Below are 21557 nucleotides of genomic sequence, written 5' to 3'. Positions count from 1 at the left end.
TCTTTTTGGGATCCACTTGTGGAGTCATTTGAGAATAGAGGAAACCAGTGAATTGAGAAAGGAGATAAAAACAGAGCATCTCCTTTCACGAGCATCCCCGCCAATAAGACCTATATGGTCTTATTGGGACAAAGTATACATTCACACACATGGGCCAACACGACAGGCTGCTCCTTATTCAAATGGGTTTGAACAGAGGCAAAGAACAGGAATCTCCAGAATTCCCCCGTTAAGGGTCCTCATGCAATCTAAGGGGCCAATTTTTCTTTCAGTGTAGGGCTTGGTGATGATTCTATGGATAATAGATGCATTTTCTTTTTTTTGTTTTTGTTTTTTTTTTTGTTTTGTTTCGTTTTTTTCAAAAGGGGCAGCCACTATTAGCCATGATTAAACGCCAAGCAACACACAGAGGTGATAACTGACAGACCAGGAGACAAGCATCAAGGGACAAGGAAGGAGGGGTTCAAGGCAAGCAAAATGAGAAAGACGGATGAGGTCACACTGGTAAAGGAGACAAAAAGCCACCTCGGGGGGGTGTTCCAAGGTCATTTTGCGGGTTGTTGTTCCTATCCAAGCTGGGACCTAAACACGGGCCCAAGCTGCTGGGTTTAAGGGTGCCCAGATAGTCTTCTGGCCTCACAGCTCTTTTTGGAGAGGGTTCTGGGACCTGGCTAAGCCTTTCCAGGACACAGAGTGATGACTGGCGCTTGGGAACGGAGGGCTTCCCTTCCCCTTTGGGGCTGAGTTCATTCCCAAGAGGATGTGTTTGGGATTCTGCTCTCTGCCGCATCGCTGGGCCAGAAGAGTCACTGTGTGGAGGCTTTCGGGCATGGTACTGGAGGGGCTTTTTCAACCTGAAAGGCAGGGGGCCCATGAGGTAGATGTTTCTAAGGACAATGTTCTTGTCCCCTCCCCCGTCCACTCTCCAGCCAGGGCTCCTGGAGGCCTGCTGCTGCTCATGCTTCCGGATGGTGGTGAAGCGGGTGTAAGATGCTGGACAGCTACCCTTGCATTTGTTATGCCGATGTTTCTGAGAATCACCGTGCACGCCGCTGGTGCTACCCTCCCGACTGTCACTGGAGATGGTGGAAAGATGGTCAAGTTCCTCCAAGCAGGCTGAGGGAGGGTCAGCGGGTAGAAGGGCCCTAAGATTCAAAGCTGGCTCTTCCATATTGCTACAGGAGGGCAAAGTATAGGCCACTGTGGGGTGCTCTGCGATTTCCTTCTCCCTGTGGTGCAGCTTGGGAGATTCTAGGAGGGATTCGGCAGAGCGGGCCGCACTCAGACCACTGTGGGACAGCAGTGGCACAGGAGACTTGCTCAGTCGACCTGATAAGTCCAGGGACGGCATGGAGCGGGACCGCTGGATCAGCTGCTCAAATGCTGTGACCCGTGAGGAGACCGTGTGTTTCGGAATGTGCTCGGAGCTCTCCTGGCTGAGGTGGAGCTCTCCCCTAGCCTCTGCCAGGTTGCTGGATTCAAAATGGGATGCCAGGTCCCGGACGCTGGAGGAGGAGATGGAGCCCAGGTGGAGCCCAGTTCGGTTAATGTGGTGCATATTTTTGTAAAGCATCGTGAATTCGCTTCCCCCCTTCCTGGAGAGGGGGCAATACTTCCTGGCGCTGGCCCCGTAATCCTGGAGGCTCTGGGTGCTCCCAGACTTGGTGCCATAATCTCGCTTCACCCGCATAAGAAGGTTTTCAATGCTTCCTCCTCCTTGCAAGGGGAGTGTTCTTTTGGGATCCTCCGAAGCTGGGGAGCTACAAAGGTTTTCATAGCTTTGAGCCTTCTCCGGGGGCAACAGGACACTCTTCTTTTCCTGCAAGAGAGCACTTGGAGCTGACAGCCTGGGTTTGAATTTGGAAGGGAGGATCTCAGAAATGCAGGCTTTCGCTGCTGACAGGGGCTTCTTATGTTTACACAGAGGCCCTAACACATCACTAGCATGAAAGGTTCTGCTATGAACTGAAGAAGAGGAAATCATGTGAGCATTCCCACCTTTACGATCCACTGGTAAGCATGCAGAATAAAATAAACACAACCCATTAGGTTAAAGCTGGAAGCGGGGAAGAAAGGAGAGGTCACATGCTCATTTTTTATCAATGCATCTCTTTCACTTGGTGTCAGAAAGCAACGTAAAAATCACTGAGCCGCAAAGCAGGTGCAAATGGGGTAACTAAAAGAAAAACCATCCCCCCCCCACCCCACTCCCACTAAGTGTTTCTGGGGAAAAGGACACTCAGCTGGTTTCAGAGAGAGAGGTTTGATTTTTTTTTTTAAAGAGAGAATGGCAAAGCTAGGGGACTGAGAAAGAAAAACTGCTGCCATCAGAAAGATATCAGGGAACATGACACAAGAGGTCTCAAAAGGCTCGGATGCGCATCTGGACCAGTCAGAACTTCCCCCGACTGCTTGAGGATCAACCACAACTGTCATTTCCATTATCTGTGTGCAGGAGAAACAAACTCTGACCATCCTCATCCCATTACCTTTAGTGGAAGCAGTGCTAGAGGGCCGCTTGAGACCACTTAATCCCTGGAGAGGAATGTCTCCGCCTTCCAAAACACTTTTGTAAATCTGTCTTTCATTCTCCAAACCAATGGAATCCCCTGGAGCCATCTCTGACTCTTTCTTCACTGCATGGATATTGGGTGAATATGAGCTATAAAGATTGTAATTTTTAAAAAGTCAGATATAGAATATTATAGTTTTTAAAAAGTCAGATTGAGTATCAGCTTTAAAAGAAATTAAGAGAGGAAACGAAGGCATGTTACCAGTTAAAGAATAAACACATATCTATCTGTTCTATAAAATTTCATACAAGAATAGGAAATGTTTGTCAGATAAAATAATCATTTTAATTTAGAAGTACCAATAGATTCTTTTCATAGGGAAGGTGGCCCCATGAGTAGCTAAAGTTTATCTAAGTTCCTACTATGTGCTAAAGCATTTAAGTTCCTACCGTGTGCAAATCACAGTGCTAGGTACTGTGGACGAGGCAAGGAGAGAAACTTGCCAAAATGCATGCTTTTAAGGAACTTATTTTCGAATATCCACTACCAAATACTTAGACATTTTAAACCATCCCAGCCAGGCATAGACTGATTGGTGATTCTTGTGATATTTTTCATTCCTTTTGGAAACTTTTCCTTCAGGAGAAACCTTAAAAAATTAATCCCTGAGACCCTTTAAAATGATGTTGCCTCAGGGCAGCTGAGGGTGCAGTGGATAAAGCACCAGCTTTGGAGTCAGGAGGACCTGAGTTCAGATCTGACCTCAGACACTTAACACTTACTAACTGTGTCAACCTGGGCAAGTCACTTAACCCCAATTGCCTCACCACCAAAAAAAAAAAATTATGTTGCCTCCAACATTGATTTCTTCTGTACACATCTGGCCAGGTCCAGTCGCTTTTCCCAAATATAGCTTCTTACATGCAACTTTATTTCCTTGCATAGTACAGCAGATACTGAGGTAGTGGGATTCAAATATGTTATCTCTACATTTTTGACTGATGAGAAGAGCTCACTCTAGAAAAGTTGGCAGATCTGTTCCATTTCAGGTCTTTTTGTGGCTTCCTGTGTCTAGCTGGATCTCATGGCAAGTTCTCTAACAGCTCATTTTCTTTCGTTACTTTTATTTTGCTGTTTCATGAAGCACTATTGCTAATAAACACCCACCATCTTTCCTGGTAATGAGTTTAGACTCTACACTTATGTGGTACTTTGGCTATGTTGTCTTTCCACTTGAGAAGGGGACCAGATACAAACCAATCCTCAACTTTTGCAGGGGCAACAATCCTAGAAAATGATGTAAAAGTTAAAAACGCAAATGTTGATACATTGAACCTGTAGGAAGTAGGGGGTTAGGTTCCCACAACCACCATAAACTGTAATCTTTTGCTAGAGATTGTTGAAAATATACTTTTCTGCATGCAATTCTTTATAATGAAGCATTAATTCTGATAATAAGCAGTTTTCCAACACAGTAACCATGAAATAACCCATAAAATGAAGCACACAAAATAAAATTGGTTAACAAGTAAAACATTTTTAGTAACTCCCTAGAATTCTGTGATCACTTGTGCTAACATCTCAAAAAAAACCCAATGAATTCAGATAATATCCACTTTTAATAACACATGAAATCTATAGTACCAAAATACTTTTTTTTAATTTACAGATATAACAAGTCGTCAGTTTGTTAACACTAAACTTGTGGACAACAGAGGCTGACAGCAGCTGCAGTCATTGTAGCATGAAGTTTATTTAACACCTTTATTTTTTCACTAAGCCCCATCCCTGATTTTGCACGCTTGGGCTTAGAGCCCAAAGGACTTGCATTACACATTGGGGCACAATCGCAAGACAAAATGTGAGTTTTAAAGCAAACAATGAAAATATGCAATAAATGCATGAGGAAATCTTTGCAACAGTAGTGTGAATAAGACCAATGAAGTACCTAGAGGGATACCAGTGGCTCTGTGCATCACACTTCTCATTTTTTTCTCTACTGTGCATAGCTGTGAATATGCAGGGTTGCTGATACAAAAGTGAAAATGAAGTTACTAACAAAATCATGGGAATGCTCGAAGTGCCGAAAGTTAAACCTGTGAATGTTGAGGATTGACTCTATTTATTGGCAGAGGCTCTTTCTCAGTTCTTTCTGTCTCCTAGTAGAGTTGGCCATTTATAATCAGGAATTAGTCTAAGAAATAATGGTGACTTTTTTTTTTAAATGATGGTTATCTTGAGACAATGTCTTTCTTTTTGTACACTCATTTAAAAAAAATTGTAGTTTATCTAAATGAGTTGGATTGGAGTTAACCATAATAGCATGCGGTATCTTTTTTTGGTCTTTATCTTTTCTTCCTGTATTGCATTTAAGAGTTTAGCTCTAACAGATTGATTAACTGATTATACCTAAATACTTGATTCTGAAAAGACTGTTACTTCAGTAACTTCAAACTTAATATATCCAAAACTTATCTTATCTTTCCTCTCTCTCTCTCTCTCTCTCAGCAATTGGGGTTAAGTGACTTGCCCAGGGTCACACAGGTAATAAGTGTCTGAGGCCAGATTTGAACTCAGGTTCTCCTGATTCCAGGGCCAGTACTCTATCTACTGCACCACCTGGCTACCCCTCTATCATCTTTCATTTTAAACCTGTTCTTCCTCCTGATTTTACTACTTCCATTAGATGTCCAACTATTGACTGCTCACCTAGTATTCTATTGGTGAAATCTTGTTATTATCTTTTATTCTTCCTTCTCTTTCATCTAATTTCTGATTTAATATCCAGTCCTGTTGATTTATCTCCACAAAATCTCTTGCATCCATCCTTCCCTTCTATTGCCACTACAATTGTCCCACGTGAGCCCTTGTTATCATTCTATGTGTTGAATCCCTCCAAACTCCCCAACTCTTTGTTGGGTTCCTCCCTATCCAACTCAAATGTTACCTCTTCCAAAGAACTTTCTTTCATTTGTCCCTTATCAATAATGACCTTTCCCTCCAGGACCTCACACGCAACTCTATGAATCTCTTATAGGTATGCACTATGCAGATTCATTAAGCCATATCATATCATACATATCGTATACCCCTTCTAGAACTGGGCTCTTAAATGTTTTTTGTTTCATGAAACACTTTGACAGTTTGATAAAGTCCATGGACCCCTTCTCAGAATAAAGTTTTTAAATGCTTAAAGTAAAATATATACAAATATAAAAAAAACCAATTATATTTTGATAGTTATCAAAACATTTTAAAGAACAATTCAGGGATTCTAGATTAAGAGCCCCTGTTGTTGTATTGTTCAGTTGCATCCAACTCTTCATGACCCCATTTTGGGGTTTTTTGGCAGCGATATTGGAATGGTTTGCCATTTCCTTCTCTGGCTCATTTGACAGATGAGGAAACTGAGGCAAATGGGGTTAAGTGACTTGCCCAGGGTCACATAGCTAGTGTTTGAAAACAGATTTGAACACAGGTCCTTATGATTTTAGGCCTGGTGCTCTAGTTACTGTTCCACTTGGCTATGCCAAAAGAATCCCCATACTAGACTATAAGTTTTATGAAGGCAAATCTTATGTCTTATTTAGGTACTACACCTCCTCCTCAGTTCCTGGACTATGTATTGCACATGTCAGTCTTTAGTATTAGAGTATTAGTTTTACTTAGAAACCAAATGTGAAGAAAAATAGTAAAATCTACCTTAGCTTCTTAAAATAAAAGTTGGTGGCTAGGAAGCAGTGATACTGACTGAATAATGAAACTTGGAACTCTAGTTCAACAAAGAATTTAAGTTATGTGAGGCAAGCTTGCACGTTCAAAACAGCAACATAGGAGGAGTTTGTCAGAAGGGTTTAAAACAAAAGTAAGGTTGGAGGGGGAAAATGATTATCACTAATTAGGAGCAGCAGGGAAAGTTACATGAGAGAGGTGGCATTTGAAGGTAAGTTCCATTTATTTATAGGTTATAATTCCAGGAATATCGTTATTATAAAAATGAATTCAGTGCCTAATTGTTTGTCGGGAAGATTACACTGAAGAAAATCTTTTTTTTTTTTTAAACTAAATCTGTGACTTCATCAGCAGGGGGCACTCTTGGTGTAAAAATTCCTCTTGTCAATACCAATCAACAATTCTGAGGTCATTTATAGTCTTAGAAAAAAATTGTTTGGTGGCGTAGAAAGTCTGTTAAGAGACCATGGTCACAGAGGAAGGGGGAAGGGAACAAGTATTTATTAAGTACCTACTATGTGCCAGCACTATGTAAAGTACTTTATGAATCTTATCTCATTTGTGATCACAGAGATCTGTATGTGTCAGTGCAAAGATTCAGGTCTTCTTGGTTCTAAGGTTAGGCTGCCGTGCTAGCCCCACACAAGAATGTTCCTCTCCAAGGAAGAGCCAGCCTCTTGCTCTACGACCAGAGGAAAAGAGGAAAGAGTGGGTGGGGAATGCAGGAAGGAAGTGTAATAATGAATATTTTGCTATCAAGTTAGTTTACCTGTTCTGCTTTTAAATAACAATCACTTATGCTTATCTGTTGTGGAGTCATTTTTCAGTTGTGTCTAACTCTGTGTGACCCCATTTGGGGTTTTCTTGGCAGAGATACTGGAGTGGTTTGCCATTTCCTTCTCCAGCTTCTTTTATAGATGAGGAAAGTGAGGTAAGTAGGGTGAAGTGACTTGCCCAGGGTCACACAGCTAGCAAATATCTGAGGCCAGATTTGAACTGAGGGAGTTGAGTCTTCCTGACCCCAGGCCTGGTACCCTATCCACTGGGCCACCCAGCTACCCTTATGCTTATCCAGCATTTTACAAAACAATTTCAAGTACAGCAGCTGATTTCATCCTAGTCTACCACTTTGGAGGTAGGTCTTAAGAGCTGAAGGGACTGCTCTAAGAGATTTAGTCCCAATCCATGCCCTGAGGGGTGTAAGTTACTTTCCTCATTTTACAGATGATGCGACTAAGGCCATGAGGAGCTCAGATGGGTAGCACCAGGAGCAGCTCTAGGATTCAGGTGTCTCAGTTCTAGGTCCATTATCTGAGTTGCTTTCCCTTTTTCAATCCTGTTAGACAAGGGCTGTTAAAAACCATTTGTTCTCATGGGCACCTAGGCTTTATAGAGTTCCTAGATCAAAAAGGGGGGGCAGCTAGATGACACAGTGCACAGAGTGCTGGTACTGAAGTCAGGAAGACTCATTTCCCTGAGTTCAAATCTGGCCTCGGACATTTACTAGCTGTGTGGCCACGGGCACTTAAGCCTGTTTGTCTCAGTTTTCTCATCTATAAAACGAGCTAGAAAAGGAAATGGCAAACCATTCCAGTAGCTTTTCCCAGAAAACCCCAAGTGGGGTCAGAAAGAGTCAGACAGGACTGAAAAAAAAAAAAAAAAAAAATGACTGAACAGATCAAAAAAGGGTCCTGAGTGCCATCTAGTGACTAAGATGAGCAAATCTACTGTTGAGCCAGACTTCCGCCTCCTAAGAACTAAAGATGGTGGCATTTATATTAAAATGCAGTCATCAAAATGTTTCTTAAAAAAGTTCACAGACCCTCATGTTACGAACCCCTGAGGTAGAGGGATTAGCTTTAGCAAGGAGTAGAAAGAGCTCTTAGTCTGTGGTCGGTGGAAAGGAGGCATGAGTGGGTGTGAGGAATACAAGAAGAAGAAGGACCTCCTGTCACACGGCCTCAGTCTTCTCAATGAAGTGGGAGGCGAAGCAATCTGTGACCACGTGTGGGAGCTCTGGACTCACAGCATCACTGAATCACAGCTGCAGAGCTGGAGGGCAGCACAGAAGCCATCTGGTCCAACCCCCTTATTTTACAGGTTAAGAAACTGAGGACCGGTAAGTTGACTTGTCCCAGGTCATGCAGACCATAAATGGCAGAACCAGAATTCAAACCTAGGTCATCTGAATCCAAACCCAGCAGTCAATGGGAAGAATGAGATAGGGTAGAACAGAGGATCGTCTAATGCGCTCTCTTCCTCACCTCTGCCTCTCAGCTTCCCTGGCTTCCTTCAAATGCAGCTCAAATGCCAACCTTGCGCAGGAAGAGTTTCCTGGTCTTCCCAGCTGCTGGTGCCTTCCCTTCTGAGATGACCTTCCTGTTATTCTGTATTTATCTTGCAGGCCCTTAGTTAGAATGCAAGCTCCTTCAGGGTAGGTTTTGCTTTTTCTTTTTATCTTTGGTACTTAGCACACAGTACTTGGTACATAGTCAGGCATAAATGTTTATTGACTGATTGAAGAATGGTACCTTAGGAGTTATGTATGATAATTTAGAGGGGAAAATCACCTAGTCTGAACAATTTAGAACAAATTGACCATGAGGAACAACAGACGGATTCTGAACAGAGGGTCAATTTCTATTTGGGAAAGATGTATGAGGTGAGATGGATTGGAGGAGTGGGAGGCTGGAGACAAAGAAACCATTTAGGAGATGATTAAAGAGCTGGTAAGCAGGCATTCTAAATCCTGTGTCCCATCTATGGAGGTCTGACTCTTCACTTCTTGGTTCCCAGTTTACATCGGGAAATCCACATTCAACTGAATTAGTCCTACTCGCTCTAGGCTTCCCTCCACAGCAGCTCTCTGACAACCTCACCAGTTCCACACTCCTCTGGAGCCTGGCAGCCCTCACTTAGAGGGATTTTGTCTAGATGATTCTAAATTCAAAGATACAAGCAACAAATGCATGGAACCTTAGAACGTTAGAGTTAGGAAGAACTTTAGGGACAGTGTTATTCTAAGCCTTCATTTTCAGATGAGGAAACAAGAGGGTCAGAGGTCTTGAGAGGGATGTCCTCAAGTTCATACAGCATATGGCAGAGCTCAAAGATGCTTCTGAGAAACACAGAGCTAGGAGATCTCTTAGAAATTATCTATTCCAACCCTCTCATTTTACCATTTTACAAGACCTAGATACAGGGAGTAACTTGTCTTGGAGTGAGATATGACCCTGGGCTCTTTTCACTAACCTATGCTGTCAACTAGCATTTAAAAGATTAAGAAATTGAGGTGGATGAAAGTATATTAAAGCAATATCTTCTTTTAAAAATCATCACAATGTTAGAAAACATTTACATATGTACACACACATATATGTATATGCGTACAAGTATATACATATTACATATATATATATAATTATTATTACTATTAGAAAGGCATAGGGTAATACCATACCATGTATTTTGAATTTCAGCAGCATTACAGTTCCCTTCACCAGTTCAGATAGCAACCCATTCATAACTTAGTAGATCAACCAGTAAGTACAGATAAATCTTAAGAATGTGTTTAAGACTCAGGAAGTCTAAATGACTTGCCCATGGTCACACAGCTAGTGAGTGTCAGAGGCAGGACCCAGACCTTCCTGACTCCAAGTCCAACACTCTATCCAGTATAGAATACTGACTCTCTACCACCATAGAACAATAAACCATAATAGATGGTAAAGGGATTGGTTTAGCCAGTTATGAGCAAGCATCCTAGCCAATGAACAGACAAATGTCCCTTGGGTGGACTCCCACCTTTCCCCACTTTTTACATTCCAGAAACAAAAACATGCAGCGGATCTTCAACTTACTAGGCAGAACGCTCAGCAGCTGTCTCTGGAGTGGGGCTGACTCTTGCAGTCTGTAAATGTACAAAAAGAGAGGTCAACATTTTAACAAAAAAAAACAACAGCCAAGTCATTTTTTCTGTTAAACAATCTCTAATAATGATCTTTAAGAGCCAAGACAAATGGGGAGTATGAAAGGAATCATGTTTGCAAAGAGGGCAACATTTTCCTTCCTTCCTGTTAGGGAAGGGCAGATTTTTAGCCAAGTTGCTCTTATCCCCTATTCTTGAGTAACTGGATCAAGCCCAAAGCAAGAATGTGCTACTAGTTGGGTCAGGAAACACAACCTGGAGCTATCTACCCTGCCACTCCTCTCTGCCTCCATGGCAAAGACAGACTGATGTGTTCTGGAACATTTAACAAGGTCAATTAGAGAATGCTACAAGGCAAGACTCAAGGCCACCTTGATCAGGACACTTGCACAAATAGGTGAAGAGTCATTCAGGAGAACCCCAATTCCTTGGCCAGATCTAGAATGGTCCAATGCTGCTTTGAAGCTCAGCAGAGGTGAAACTGAATGAAATTACGGTATTCTGTACTTAGGCAGTCATTCGCTACTACTCCTAGATTTGCTAATGTGGAAATAGGAAGAAATGTGGTTTTATAATTATAATTTTTTTATAATTACAAACACTCTTTCAATAGAGGTAGGGAACCCTTTTGGGGGGAGGGGAATGTAGGATTACAGCCCCACAAGCAAAAAAAAAAAACAAAGAAGAGGAACCACCAAGAGCCATGTCTAAATAAAAATCAACTTCGCTACTTATTTGGGATTTTGGGGCAGGGTATTCAATTTGAGAGAAATATACAAGGCGTCTCAAAAATCTTAGACTTTTGAGACATCCTGTATAAAGTCACAATTCATCTACCTTAAAGAAAAATACCAGAAATATGAAATTGTAATAAGCATAACAAATACTTTTTCAAACCCTTCAGTTCCATATTACGGACAACGAAGGAATAAAGATATCTAAGATAAAGAGAGGGAGAGGAAGGGGCATTTAGGACAAGGTGAGGAAGAGAGAAAGAGGAACTTGTAAGGGAGAGGCAGAGAGTAGGTGAGAAGTTTGTGGGAAATAGAGGGAGAGATTTGGGGAAGGAGGAAGAAAAAGGGAGATAGTGAAAGAGAAAAGATACAGGGGGAGGGGAAGAAGTAAACACTCTCACCAAAGTGTCTGTGCAAATGATCAGATTATTCCCCTTCCCTTACTATGCACCATAAGTGGCTATTCTCTTCTCTCTATAGTCTCTTACATGGATACAGGTACTACCTCTCTGTGGCTGACTCCCAGATTTTATCTTGTGTTGTCCTCTGTCTTCAGATGAGTCCCTCATTTCCAACTGCCTACTAGACACATCCATGTGGATATCCTGCTGATGTCAACTTAACTTCAACAGGCCTAAACTGTCATTATCATTCTCTACCCTCACCCCACCAAGAGATTTTTTCCCCTAGGTTTCCTATTTTTTTGTCAGTAGTATTATCATTCTCTGACACCTCCCCATATCTAATTAGTCACCAAACCCAGTTGATTCTTCCTGTGAAACATCTATTACATTCATCCTTTCTTTTTCACTGCATTATAGCTATTGAGGTAGCTCCTCATTGCTCCCATGGCCTATAGTCCATTTCCCCTCCAAACCATTCTATGCATCTTTGCCAGAATTGTCTTTCTAAAAGATGGCTCTGACAATAACATTCCCTTACTCATAAATCATCAACGGTTCTCTATCACCTACAGGACAAAGCACTATTTTTTGTCTGACTTTTGCCAAGTCTCTCGGCAATCTAGACCTAATTTTCCACCCTTATCTCCCACTACTCATTCATATAATCTCTAATAATGACCTTTAGGAGCCATGGCAAATGGGGAGTATGACAGGGATTGTGTTTGCAAAGAGGGCAACATTTTCTTTCCTCCATGTCAAGGAAGTGCAGACTTCTAACCAAATTGCAGTTTTCCCCTATTCTTGAATAACTGGATCAAGCCCAAAGCAAGAACATGCTACTAGTTGGGTCAGGAGACATCTCTGGTTGAGACCCAACCAGACTGACCAACTGACCTACTTTCCATTCCCCAGAAACATGACTTGCACATCTCCACCACTGTACCTTTCTGGGCTCATACCATTATCCAGCCTGGAATGTCCTCTTCCCACTTGCTAAAACCCTACCCCATCATTCAAGCAAGACACTCCTTGAGTGCTACTTCCTTCATGAAGCCCACACTGACTACTCCAGGCCACAGTGGTCCTCTTCTCCTCCGGAACTCTGAGCACTGATTGCCTTATTAAACATGGACCATAGGCTGCCCTGTATGACGAGTTACCTTTCCATGTGTCTTTGTCTTGCCTCTTCTTTTTTTTTTTTTTTTTTTTTTGGTGAGGCAATCAGGGTTAAGTGACTTGCCCAAGGTCACACAGCTAGTACGTGTCAAGTGTTTGGTCTGAGGCCGGATTTGAACTCAGGTCCTCCTGACTTCAGGGCCAGTGCTCTGTCCACTGCGCCACCTAGCTGCCCCTGTCTTGCCTCTTCTAATGGACCGTAGGGTCCTTGCTTTAGGACTCATCTCATCACTTATAGAACCCCAAGATTTACAGCAAGGCAAGCCTTTAGAGATTGTTTAGTCTAACTCCCTCATTTTAGACATGAGAAAGACAAGGCCCCGAAATGCTAAAGATACTTATCCTAAATCCCAGAGACAGTAGATAGCAGAGTTGGACATCAAATCCAGGTCATGTAACGAGAGGCATCTGGGGCAGTGGAAAGAATCTATCATGTGGGTGCAGAAGGCCTGGGCTCTGGTTACAGTTCTTCTCCCCGTGTGATTTTGGGCAAGCCACTTTCTATCTCTGGGCCTCAGTCCTTCATCCATAAAATGAGGGGATTGGAGTGGATGACCTCTAAAGTTCTTTCCAGGTCTAAATCTAGGCTCCAATGAAGCTATTATTCCAAATCCAAGGCTCCTTATATTTCTTTGTATTTCCCAACACACCTAACATGAGGCCTTAGAGTTAGTTAACAAGTATCTATGAAGCATTAATTATGTGCTAGGAGCAACTAGGTGGCACAGTGGATAAAGTGCTGGGCCTGGAATCAGAAAGACTCATCTTCCTGAGTTCAAATATGGCCTCAAACACTTACTAGCTGTGTGACCCTGGGCAAGTCACTTAACCCACTTTGCCTCAGTTTCCTCATCTGTCAAATGAGCTGGAGAAGGAAATGCAAACCACTCCAGCATCTTTGCCAAGAAAACCCCAAATGGAGTCATGAAGAGTCAGAGTCAGACAAATGGAAAACTGAGTAACAGCTATGTGACAGGCACTGGGCTAAGAGATGAGGACAGAAAGGTAAAATCAGTCTCTGCCCTCAAGGACCTTATAGGAGGAACTAAATAAGTACTTGCTAATTGGCTAATAGCAACCATCACATTGATTCCCTTTAAGGTCTCTAAAAAACCTCTTACTGTATTTTAGGAACTATGAAAGGAGTTTCTCAAATTCTGAAGGGGAAAGGGGTGGGGCACACCAATCAGGACCCTCCTTTAGTGCCAGCTCATTAACCTCCTCCCCAGTCATGAGTGAGATTCAGCTGCAGCCACAATTTTCTCTCAATCAGCTAGTTTTGTCACTTCCCCACTAAAACCCGTGGGCTCTGGGCTGTCCATATTCAGACCCTCGCTCCTTCCGGAGCAGAAGCATAAAAGCTCACAGGACACATCTTCCTCCCTGTGCCTGCACTGTTAGCATCTTGTTCAACTCTCATGATTCCCTGGATACTTGCTTGCTTGTCTGCTCTTGACCTCCTTACTTGGTAACTCATTAAGCTTTGTTATATCTTGCCTGGATTCCTGACTCCTCGGCCTTGACCTGGATTTTGACAATTGATTACATCCTTGAGGTTTGGCCCAGAACATCAAGATTCATGACCCCTTGAATGGTTGGTTGGACACTGGTGGTTAAATGTCCCTGAAGCCATGCTTCACCCAGGAACTTGCCAACATCCTTATTCTCCTGCTTCGGGCACCATTTAATCAGTGTGGCAAAGCCCGACCTCTGCTTTGTACTTGACCCGCCATATTCCTAATCTCAGCTAGTATTCCTCCTTTGCAAACATACCGTTTTGCCTGTAATGTCTGCTATGGTTTGCCAGTAAGCCATGGGGCAGTTTTAAAAAATCACCTCCTGTTTTTTTTTAGCATACCTTTGTTCTCAGCTTCTAATAAAGGTTTTACAAAAACTTCCTTTGGGGATTCTATGAGTTACTGAATTTTCAATTCCGCCTTTCAGTTAGCTAAATTTCACAAGTACTTGGAGGATTCATGACCTGCCCTGAGGACCCCTCCAAGCTTGTCTTACCCCCTAAAGCAAAAAGTATGTTAAACTCCAAAATGATCTGACTCTATTTTGCTCAAATCAAGTCTCACTACCTCATAACATCTGATTTTAGACTAGAAAATAATCTGTAAACCAATTCATATTAACACATAAAAGACTGATAGTCCCATCAACTCCCTCCTCTTTGCTCCTATTCAAGGTCTTTATATTGTTAAAAGTGGAGTCTTGTTTTCCCTAATTCCTCTTCAAAGTGGAAGACTTTCAGATTGTATAACAAAATGAAGGAAAAAAAAACTTTAATCATTATGAAGTAAGATTTTTTTGGACAGGGGTGGCTACCACAAAGGCAGACTAATTCTCCAACTGTGGTCCAGACCCCTATGCTAGTCCTACTTTTCACAGCTTTCCCCCTCCCTTTGCTACAGAACTTATAGCTAAACCAAAAGCTCCCAGGTTTTCACAAAAACTCCCATGACAAATATGGGGTATTGAAAAGTTGGACTTTGCTTATATTTGCAAGTGGGCATATTCTGTTTTTTCTTTTCTTACCAGTCATTCAAAAAATTATGGTATTTTATGAAAATGCTTGTTTCATTCCATAAATTAAAAATAAAATAAATAAAAATAAGAAAGATGCTGAACTATACTGAGATGACTACATCACAGGTTGGCTGAGCCATGAAGAAGATGGGCCAGCTCCTGTGGAAAGACCTTCTTTTTAAGAGATAACATGCTTATCTTGCAATAAACTACTGCTCTGATCACAATTGGCATAGTTCTTTAAAGTACACTAGCAGAATTCAATAAAGTTTCTCGATTTAACACAAAAGTAAGGACTGAGTATGGGGATGCCCAGAATTACAACAGGACCAGCTGCCCAGTGATGACATTTGGAACATAGATAGATTACATATGAAAATCAGACATGAGAATGAGGCTCATGGAAAGGTAGCAGCACCTCTGGAGCTAAGAGGCAGAGAAGGACAAAATGGAAACTTCTGAGCCTATTCTTGTTTCCCTGTCTGATAATTTTTAAAGAAAGTGTCAAACTCAAAACAAATCTATTAAAATTCACCTGAATCTAAAAGGATGCCAGAAAGCCATGCAAACTCTGCAGTGAGCAGAACCATTCACTTGAACCACATTAAAAAGCCATTCCACAATGAAAAGAGCAAACAGAGTTGGAAAAAGAGCAGACAGAATGAAAAGGCCAGGAGATGCCTTCCATAATCTTTCACTGGTTGCTTTATTTAGCTTTTCCATTCTTTCCTAAATGAACCTCTCACTCTGTCTGACAGCGATTGTGATCTCTTTCTAGATAAGCCAGGTTAAAGAAGAAAAAAGAATGGAAAAGTAAGCTTTGGTTTAACACGGGGCAGAAAGAATGGAAGGCTAAGTCTGAAGAATGAAATTACTCTTTGGAGGATGGAGAAAGCAGAGATGTTGGGATGATAACACAGAAGTGCACGAGGAATTGGCCGTAGACAACAGAGGATGCTGCATTTGGAAGGAACGATTTTAAATCCCAAATACCCAGTTTTCCAAAATTATCTGACTTATTGGAAAATATAACTGCTCACGTCCATGAAACCTACCTTTTGAGAAACACTTGTTTTATCTCGCTTCAGAGAAGTGTCAAAGGGACTAATGACTGCATATCAAAAGAAGAAGCAACTGCTAAAAATCTCTCTAAAGGTTAGTGCACCTCATAGACACGCTATTGAATGATGACTTGATTGATCACCAAGCAAATGAGTTAAAACAAAATGACAGAAAAGAAAAATGAAAGCAAACACCACACCACCACACGTTCCCGCTAACCAAGGAACGCTAAACACACACTTTAGTACAACAACATAGGTAGATAGCACAGAATTACCTTTCTATCCTCTCTAGGAAGGATAGAGCAGTCTCCAGGAGTATAATCCCATATCTTTTTTGGAGGCTGATGGGAAGCAGAGGAGGAAATGAAGAAATGAGAATAAAGACAACACAAAGAACGTGGAGACTGGTTTAAAACAGAAAGGGTCACAGGAAGGGAACTGTATCAACACAGAAAGGGGAAGATTAAAAAATAAAATAAAACAAAATGGGGCAGTCTGTTATTGTGTTGATATCAAGGAGGAAAAACGAGGGAGAGGGCTAGGGAGAGTTTGGAATTAGGAACACTTATTAGGAAGTCTGTTAGAGTGTATTCCTCAGGAGTAAATACTATTGGTTTTTAAATGTAAATTTTTTTAAAAAATTCAAAGGAAAAATTTTTACTTCTGGTTTTCCTTTCAAAAAAGAGGGCAATGCCAACGCCTCCATTTTTTTAATAAGTCATTTCTTTCCACAGTAACTATATACTTCATTAATGAATCATCAACTCATAGGGCTAGAGATGTAAGGTAATTGGAACTCTTTGTTCAAAAGCCTTTCTTGGCAAGAAATTTAATGTATCTTAAAATGTATTATGGTAAGTATGCTGCATATATTTCTTGCTGATAAGGTTTTTTAAAAATCCCTTTACAATTTATGCTAAATAGCTTACTGCAGGATTATTATTAGGAGCATGGACAGCTTTCTTAATCTACTCATAGATTCATTTCAACAAAACTTTTTTTCTGTGAAATAGGTCCTGGTCCTATTTTCTCCTTGATTTTCTAGTACAATGTTAGAGAAGTATTCCCAAGGAAACCCTGCTGGATTCTCCTCCTTCCTCCCCAATTGGTTGCTTTAAACTTTTGGCAATGAGGGGTTAAGCTGGTGGCCAGCCCTGTGACTTCTTAGACACCAATGATGCCCAGCACCGCTCTTCTGGCTGAAAACTCATTTCTGGTAGCAGTTTTTCTTTTGCAGTTCTTTCCCACCTCCATGATCTTTCCTGAATGTCTGCCCTCCAACCTTTCCCTTCCCTGACCTGAATCTTCTCTATGAAAGGGGTAAAAAAGGCTTTGGAGTCCCTGTTTTCCTTTTTTTAAAACAGAAATCAAAGCAATAGACTTCAATTTTTTGATTTTTTATTTTTCTCCCACAGTAAAAACACATATTAAAGAGCCATACTTCTAGGATTAGCCATTTGTTGGCCAGTCTTTCCTGGGGTCCAAGATAAAGAAGTGATCCCAGGCAGGAGGAGGATTAGCACTTGCAGGCAAACCCTAGACCCATCCCTTTCCTGTGGGTTTTTCTACTCACCCTCTACTAAGTCTGCATCTCCTCTGGCTTCATTACAACCAGTGTTTGCCTTAAGACCAGCTCACCTATTCTTTTCTTTTTGCTATCCCATTCTTTTTTTTGACAGAAAAAAATCAGTGTAGTTATATAAATTTGATTATCTTAAGCTGATGTGTCTTATCTTATTTCCTGTTACTTTTCCTCTTCATTTCCTAACACATGTATGATTGGGGAAAAGATCTGGGCCAATTATGCAACAAGAACCAGAGATAATAGATGGAGAGACAAAAGGTTGTACTCTTACCCATGGAATTTGTTTTTCTTAAAAAAAAAAAAGTTAGAGGAAGATCTCTAGTGTGTTGGGCAAACCTTTTATGAGAGGACTGGTAAGAATCCCACTGCTAATAAATCTGTGGATGGGTTGCAATCAGCATCTCTGGAAGGATTGTAACTAATTAGATCATGGATCCAATGAATTACTGGAATATTCCCAGAAAAATTTTACTTTTTAAAACTCCATTATGATGGAGTTGAACTAAGGAAAAAAAGTCTTTGTCCATGCCTCGAGAGGAGAGCTGGGATAGGTGCATGGGAAATCTGGGTTCTTCAGAGTCTAGTCAGGGACTGATGGAAACTAGCTGCCTCACTGGAGAAGACAGTTATCCCTTCCACAATGTGGAGTGGGGGAGTAATTAGGGCCCCTTTGATCTGGAAAATCTGCATAACATTTTTTGGCCTTCCCTTCACACCAGAGAAGAAGTCTGAATTATTATGGTGTTAAAAGACAAAATATGTAGAGATTACATAATACTATACATATATTTTATGCATTTCTGAGTTTCTAAAATTTTTCTATGTCCTCAGCTAGCTTTTGCCTGTCACCTGCGGTTTCCACAAAACTCCCCCCAAATTCCCATTTAATTTCTTATGCCAACCTGTGACACATCAAAATTGTGATGGGGAAAGTCATGATGTGGACAGGATAACTGTATAAGAAACCTCACCAAGAACATTTGGATGTTTTATTTTTCTGCTTCAAGACCTATCAAGTGGCAGCATGGTATAGTGGACTTGTAATCATCAAGACTGACCTTTAAATCCTGGGCAAATCCCTCAGTGCCTCAGTTTCCTCATCTCCAAAATTGGGTTGGATCCGATGCCTCCTAAAGTTTCTTCTACTTCTAAATCTATGATCCTAAGTATGCATTATTCTCCTTCGCTCAACAATATAGGAGGCATATGCTACAGCTGCTCCTTATCTTCTGCACTTACTATCTCTATTTCTCAGATTAATCTGTCCTTAACTTATGATAGAGCATCGTCAGTACTAGCAGGAAAATCTAGGTTCAAGTCTTGCCCTGACCCTGGGCAAGTCACAACCTCCCAGTGGTCCCGGTGATTTTCTCCTATTGTAAATGACAGAATTATTCATCTGCATCCAGGGAGGGAATTTCTAAACTGGGATTCTCTCCCAACCCCGACCCCAAACAAAAACATAGGCACAGGTCAAAACCAACCAACCAAATAAACGAAACTCTAATGTTAATGATATGGGCATTAGTTGCAATAGTTCTTATTGATGGAGATATTTCCTGGTTATAAAAATGTCTTCATTACTACTTTATAGATAGAGATTACCTAGTTTCATCCCTTTATTTTACTTTTGCTAAAATAAAGGGTCAGTAACACACCCACAGATGTGGCAGCAAGTTAGTGGCGGAGCCAGGATTAGGGCTTGGGTGGGATGAGTTCCACCAAAAAAGGCCTCACCCTATCTTCTAAAATAACACCAAGGTAAAATGAATCCTCTTAAAAATCTATGGTTCCCTGATCCTTACTAGGGTATGGGTGAACATGGAGGAGGCTACTTCTGCCTTACTGTAGGTACTGTAGAAGGGAGAAATGGAAAAACTGAATGTTTTTGCAGATAGCCTAGAGAAAAATAGTGGCATTTTAGGAGAGCATTTCTTAGTCTTATAAAAAAAGATTAGGGATGGGAGGATGGAAAATCTGTAATTTAAAAATAGGTTATATTTTTAAATATTAATAATGATAGCTAGTCTTGATAAAATGATCCTAGGCTTGTTAAAAGGATAAAAAGGAGATGATATTTGTAAAGTACTTTGTAAACCTTAAAGTGTATACACATATACAACCCCCCAAATATTTATAGAAGCACCTTTTGTGATAACAAAGTAGATATTCTTTGATGGGGAATTGCTAAACAAATTATACATGAAGGTGATAGAATATTATTGTGCTGTGAGAGATTATGACCGTGATGAATTACAGAGTAGCATGGAAAAATCTATATGAACTGATGCAGAGTGAAGTGAGCAGAGCCAAGAAAACAATATGCAAAATTACTAAATGAAAATGGAAAGAAGAACCTCACACAAAAAAATCAGAAACGAAAGATAAATGTTTTCAGATTTTTTCAATGTATTGATCTATCTACAGTGTTGATTTTCTTCTTCTTTTTCTTCTTTTTTTTTGGTCTTAAAAATACTATTTGTTATACAGGTTACCTCTCTGGGTGAAGAAGGGGGAATAATACTGGGGAAAATCATGATGATTTAAAACACATATCAATAAAAACTTATTTTAAAGAGTACCATATAAATGTTTTGGTTGTTGTTCAGTCGTTTTCAGTTGTGTCCAACTCTTTGTGACGCTATTTGGGGTTTTCTTGGCAAAGATATTGCAGTGGTTTGCCATTTCCTTCTCCAGCTCATTTTATAGATGAGGAAACTGAGGCAAACAGGGTTAAATGACTTGCCCAGAGTCACACAGCTAGTAAGTGTCTGAGGCTGGATTTGAACTCAGGAAGATGAGTTTTCCTGACTCCAGGCATGGTGCTCTATCCCCTGCACCACCTAGCTGCCCTATATGTTAGCTATTGTTATTATTATTATTATTATTGTTGTTATTAAGCTTTTTTAAGGTTTACAAAGTGTTTTACGTATATTATCTCCTTAATTCCTACAATAAACCTATGAGGTCAGTGCTATTATTATCCTCATTTTACAGGTGAGGAAACTGAGGCTAAGAGAGGTTATGTGACTTGCCCAGGCTCACACAAGTTTCTGAGGCAGGATTTGAAGTTGGATATTCTTGAATACAAGTCCAGAACTCTACTTACTTCACCCCCTGGCCTCAAGTAAGTTCTGTCCTAAAAATTTATTTTTTATGTTTTTTAGAATTCAGACCCTAATTTTGCAAAGAAACAATGGTAAAACTGGTGTTTCATTTTTCAGGGTAGCCTACAAAATCCTATTTAACTTATAATATGGTTGAAATGCTGCTATGTATTTGCTCTTAAAATAATAGAAAAAAATCCTAATGCTAATAATCAAAATGGAAAAGCAATAAAATTGAATAAGAAATAGTTTATCTGGAATGCTATTGCTTGAGGAAAGTGACTTTACATAACAAAAGAAGGGGTATAAAGAAATTTTTGTCAAGATTTGGAAGGTGATTTCTTAGCACTTTCAAGGTTAATAACCCTCACTCTTTATCACATTAATTAATTAAAATTTCAAAACATTCCTTTTCCTTGTCACAGGTATATTATCAGCATCATTCTTATGCTTACTAGCTTTATTAAAGGGTTGGGGGTTTTTTTGTTGTTTTTTGTCTTGAAAATGAACTGGAAAGAATGAATAAGATAAAAAGAGGTTTTCCTTTACTGACTAGACAAGATTCAAAAGCAAAGGGAAGAATGTAAAGAGGAAGCATATGTATGAATAAAAAAAGAGATTGTTGAAGGTAGAATTAATTGAGTTGTTAGATTGAAAGGCAGGGGCAAAGAGGAGAGTATTCTATGTGCACAGACCCCTTGAAAGGGAAGGAGGCAGTAGAGGATTTGAGGCATACAGTTCCCCAGGTTAGCCACCAGATGGAGATGTCACTCCAGCATAGT

General features: G+C 40.7%; 1 protein-coding gene across 4 annotated transcripts in view; it reads right to left on the bottom strand.

The window, feature by feature from the left end:
- The window catches only part of SORBS1 (sorbin and SH3 domain containing 1), a 302200-nt gene that overhangs the window by 34462 nt on the left and 246181 nt on the right, over positions 1-21557 (bottom strand). For all 4 annotated transcript variants that reach the window (XM_027859816.1, XM_027859821.1, XM_027859828.1 and 1 more), the window contains 2 exons: positions 10106-10155; positions 2490-2662 (listed from right to left, as the gene is read on the bottom strand). In XM_027859816.1, coding sequence (XP_027715617.1) covers positions 2490-2662; positions 10106-10155 — 223 coding nt within the window. The remainder of the gene's footprint in view (positions 1-2489; positions 2663-10105; positions 10156-21557) is intronic.

The sequence above is a fragment of the Vombatus ursinus genome, unplaced genomic scaffold (assembly GCF_900497805.2).
Source record: "Vombatus ursinus unplaced genomic scaffold, bare-nosed wombat genome assembly UNPS02000749.1, whole genome shotgun sequence".
NCBI lineage: Eukaryota > Metazoa > Chordata > Mammalia > Diprotodontia > Vombatidae > Vombatus > Vombatus ursinus.
Note: the sequence above shows the minus strand (reverse complement) of the source record. Positions and strands in the feature narration are given on the sequence as shown.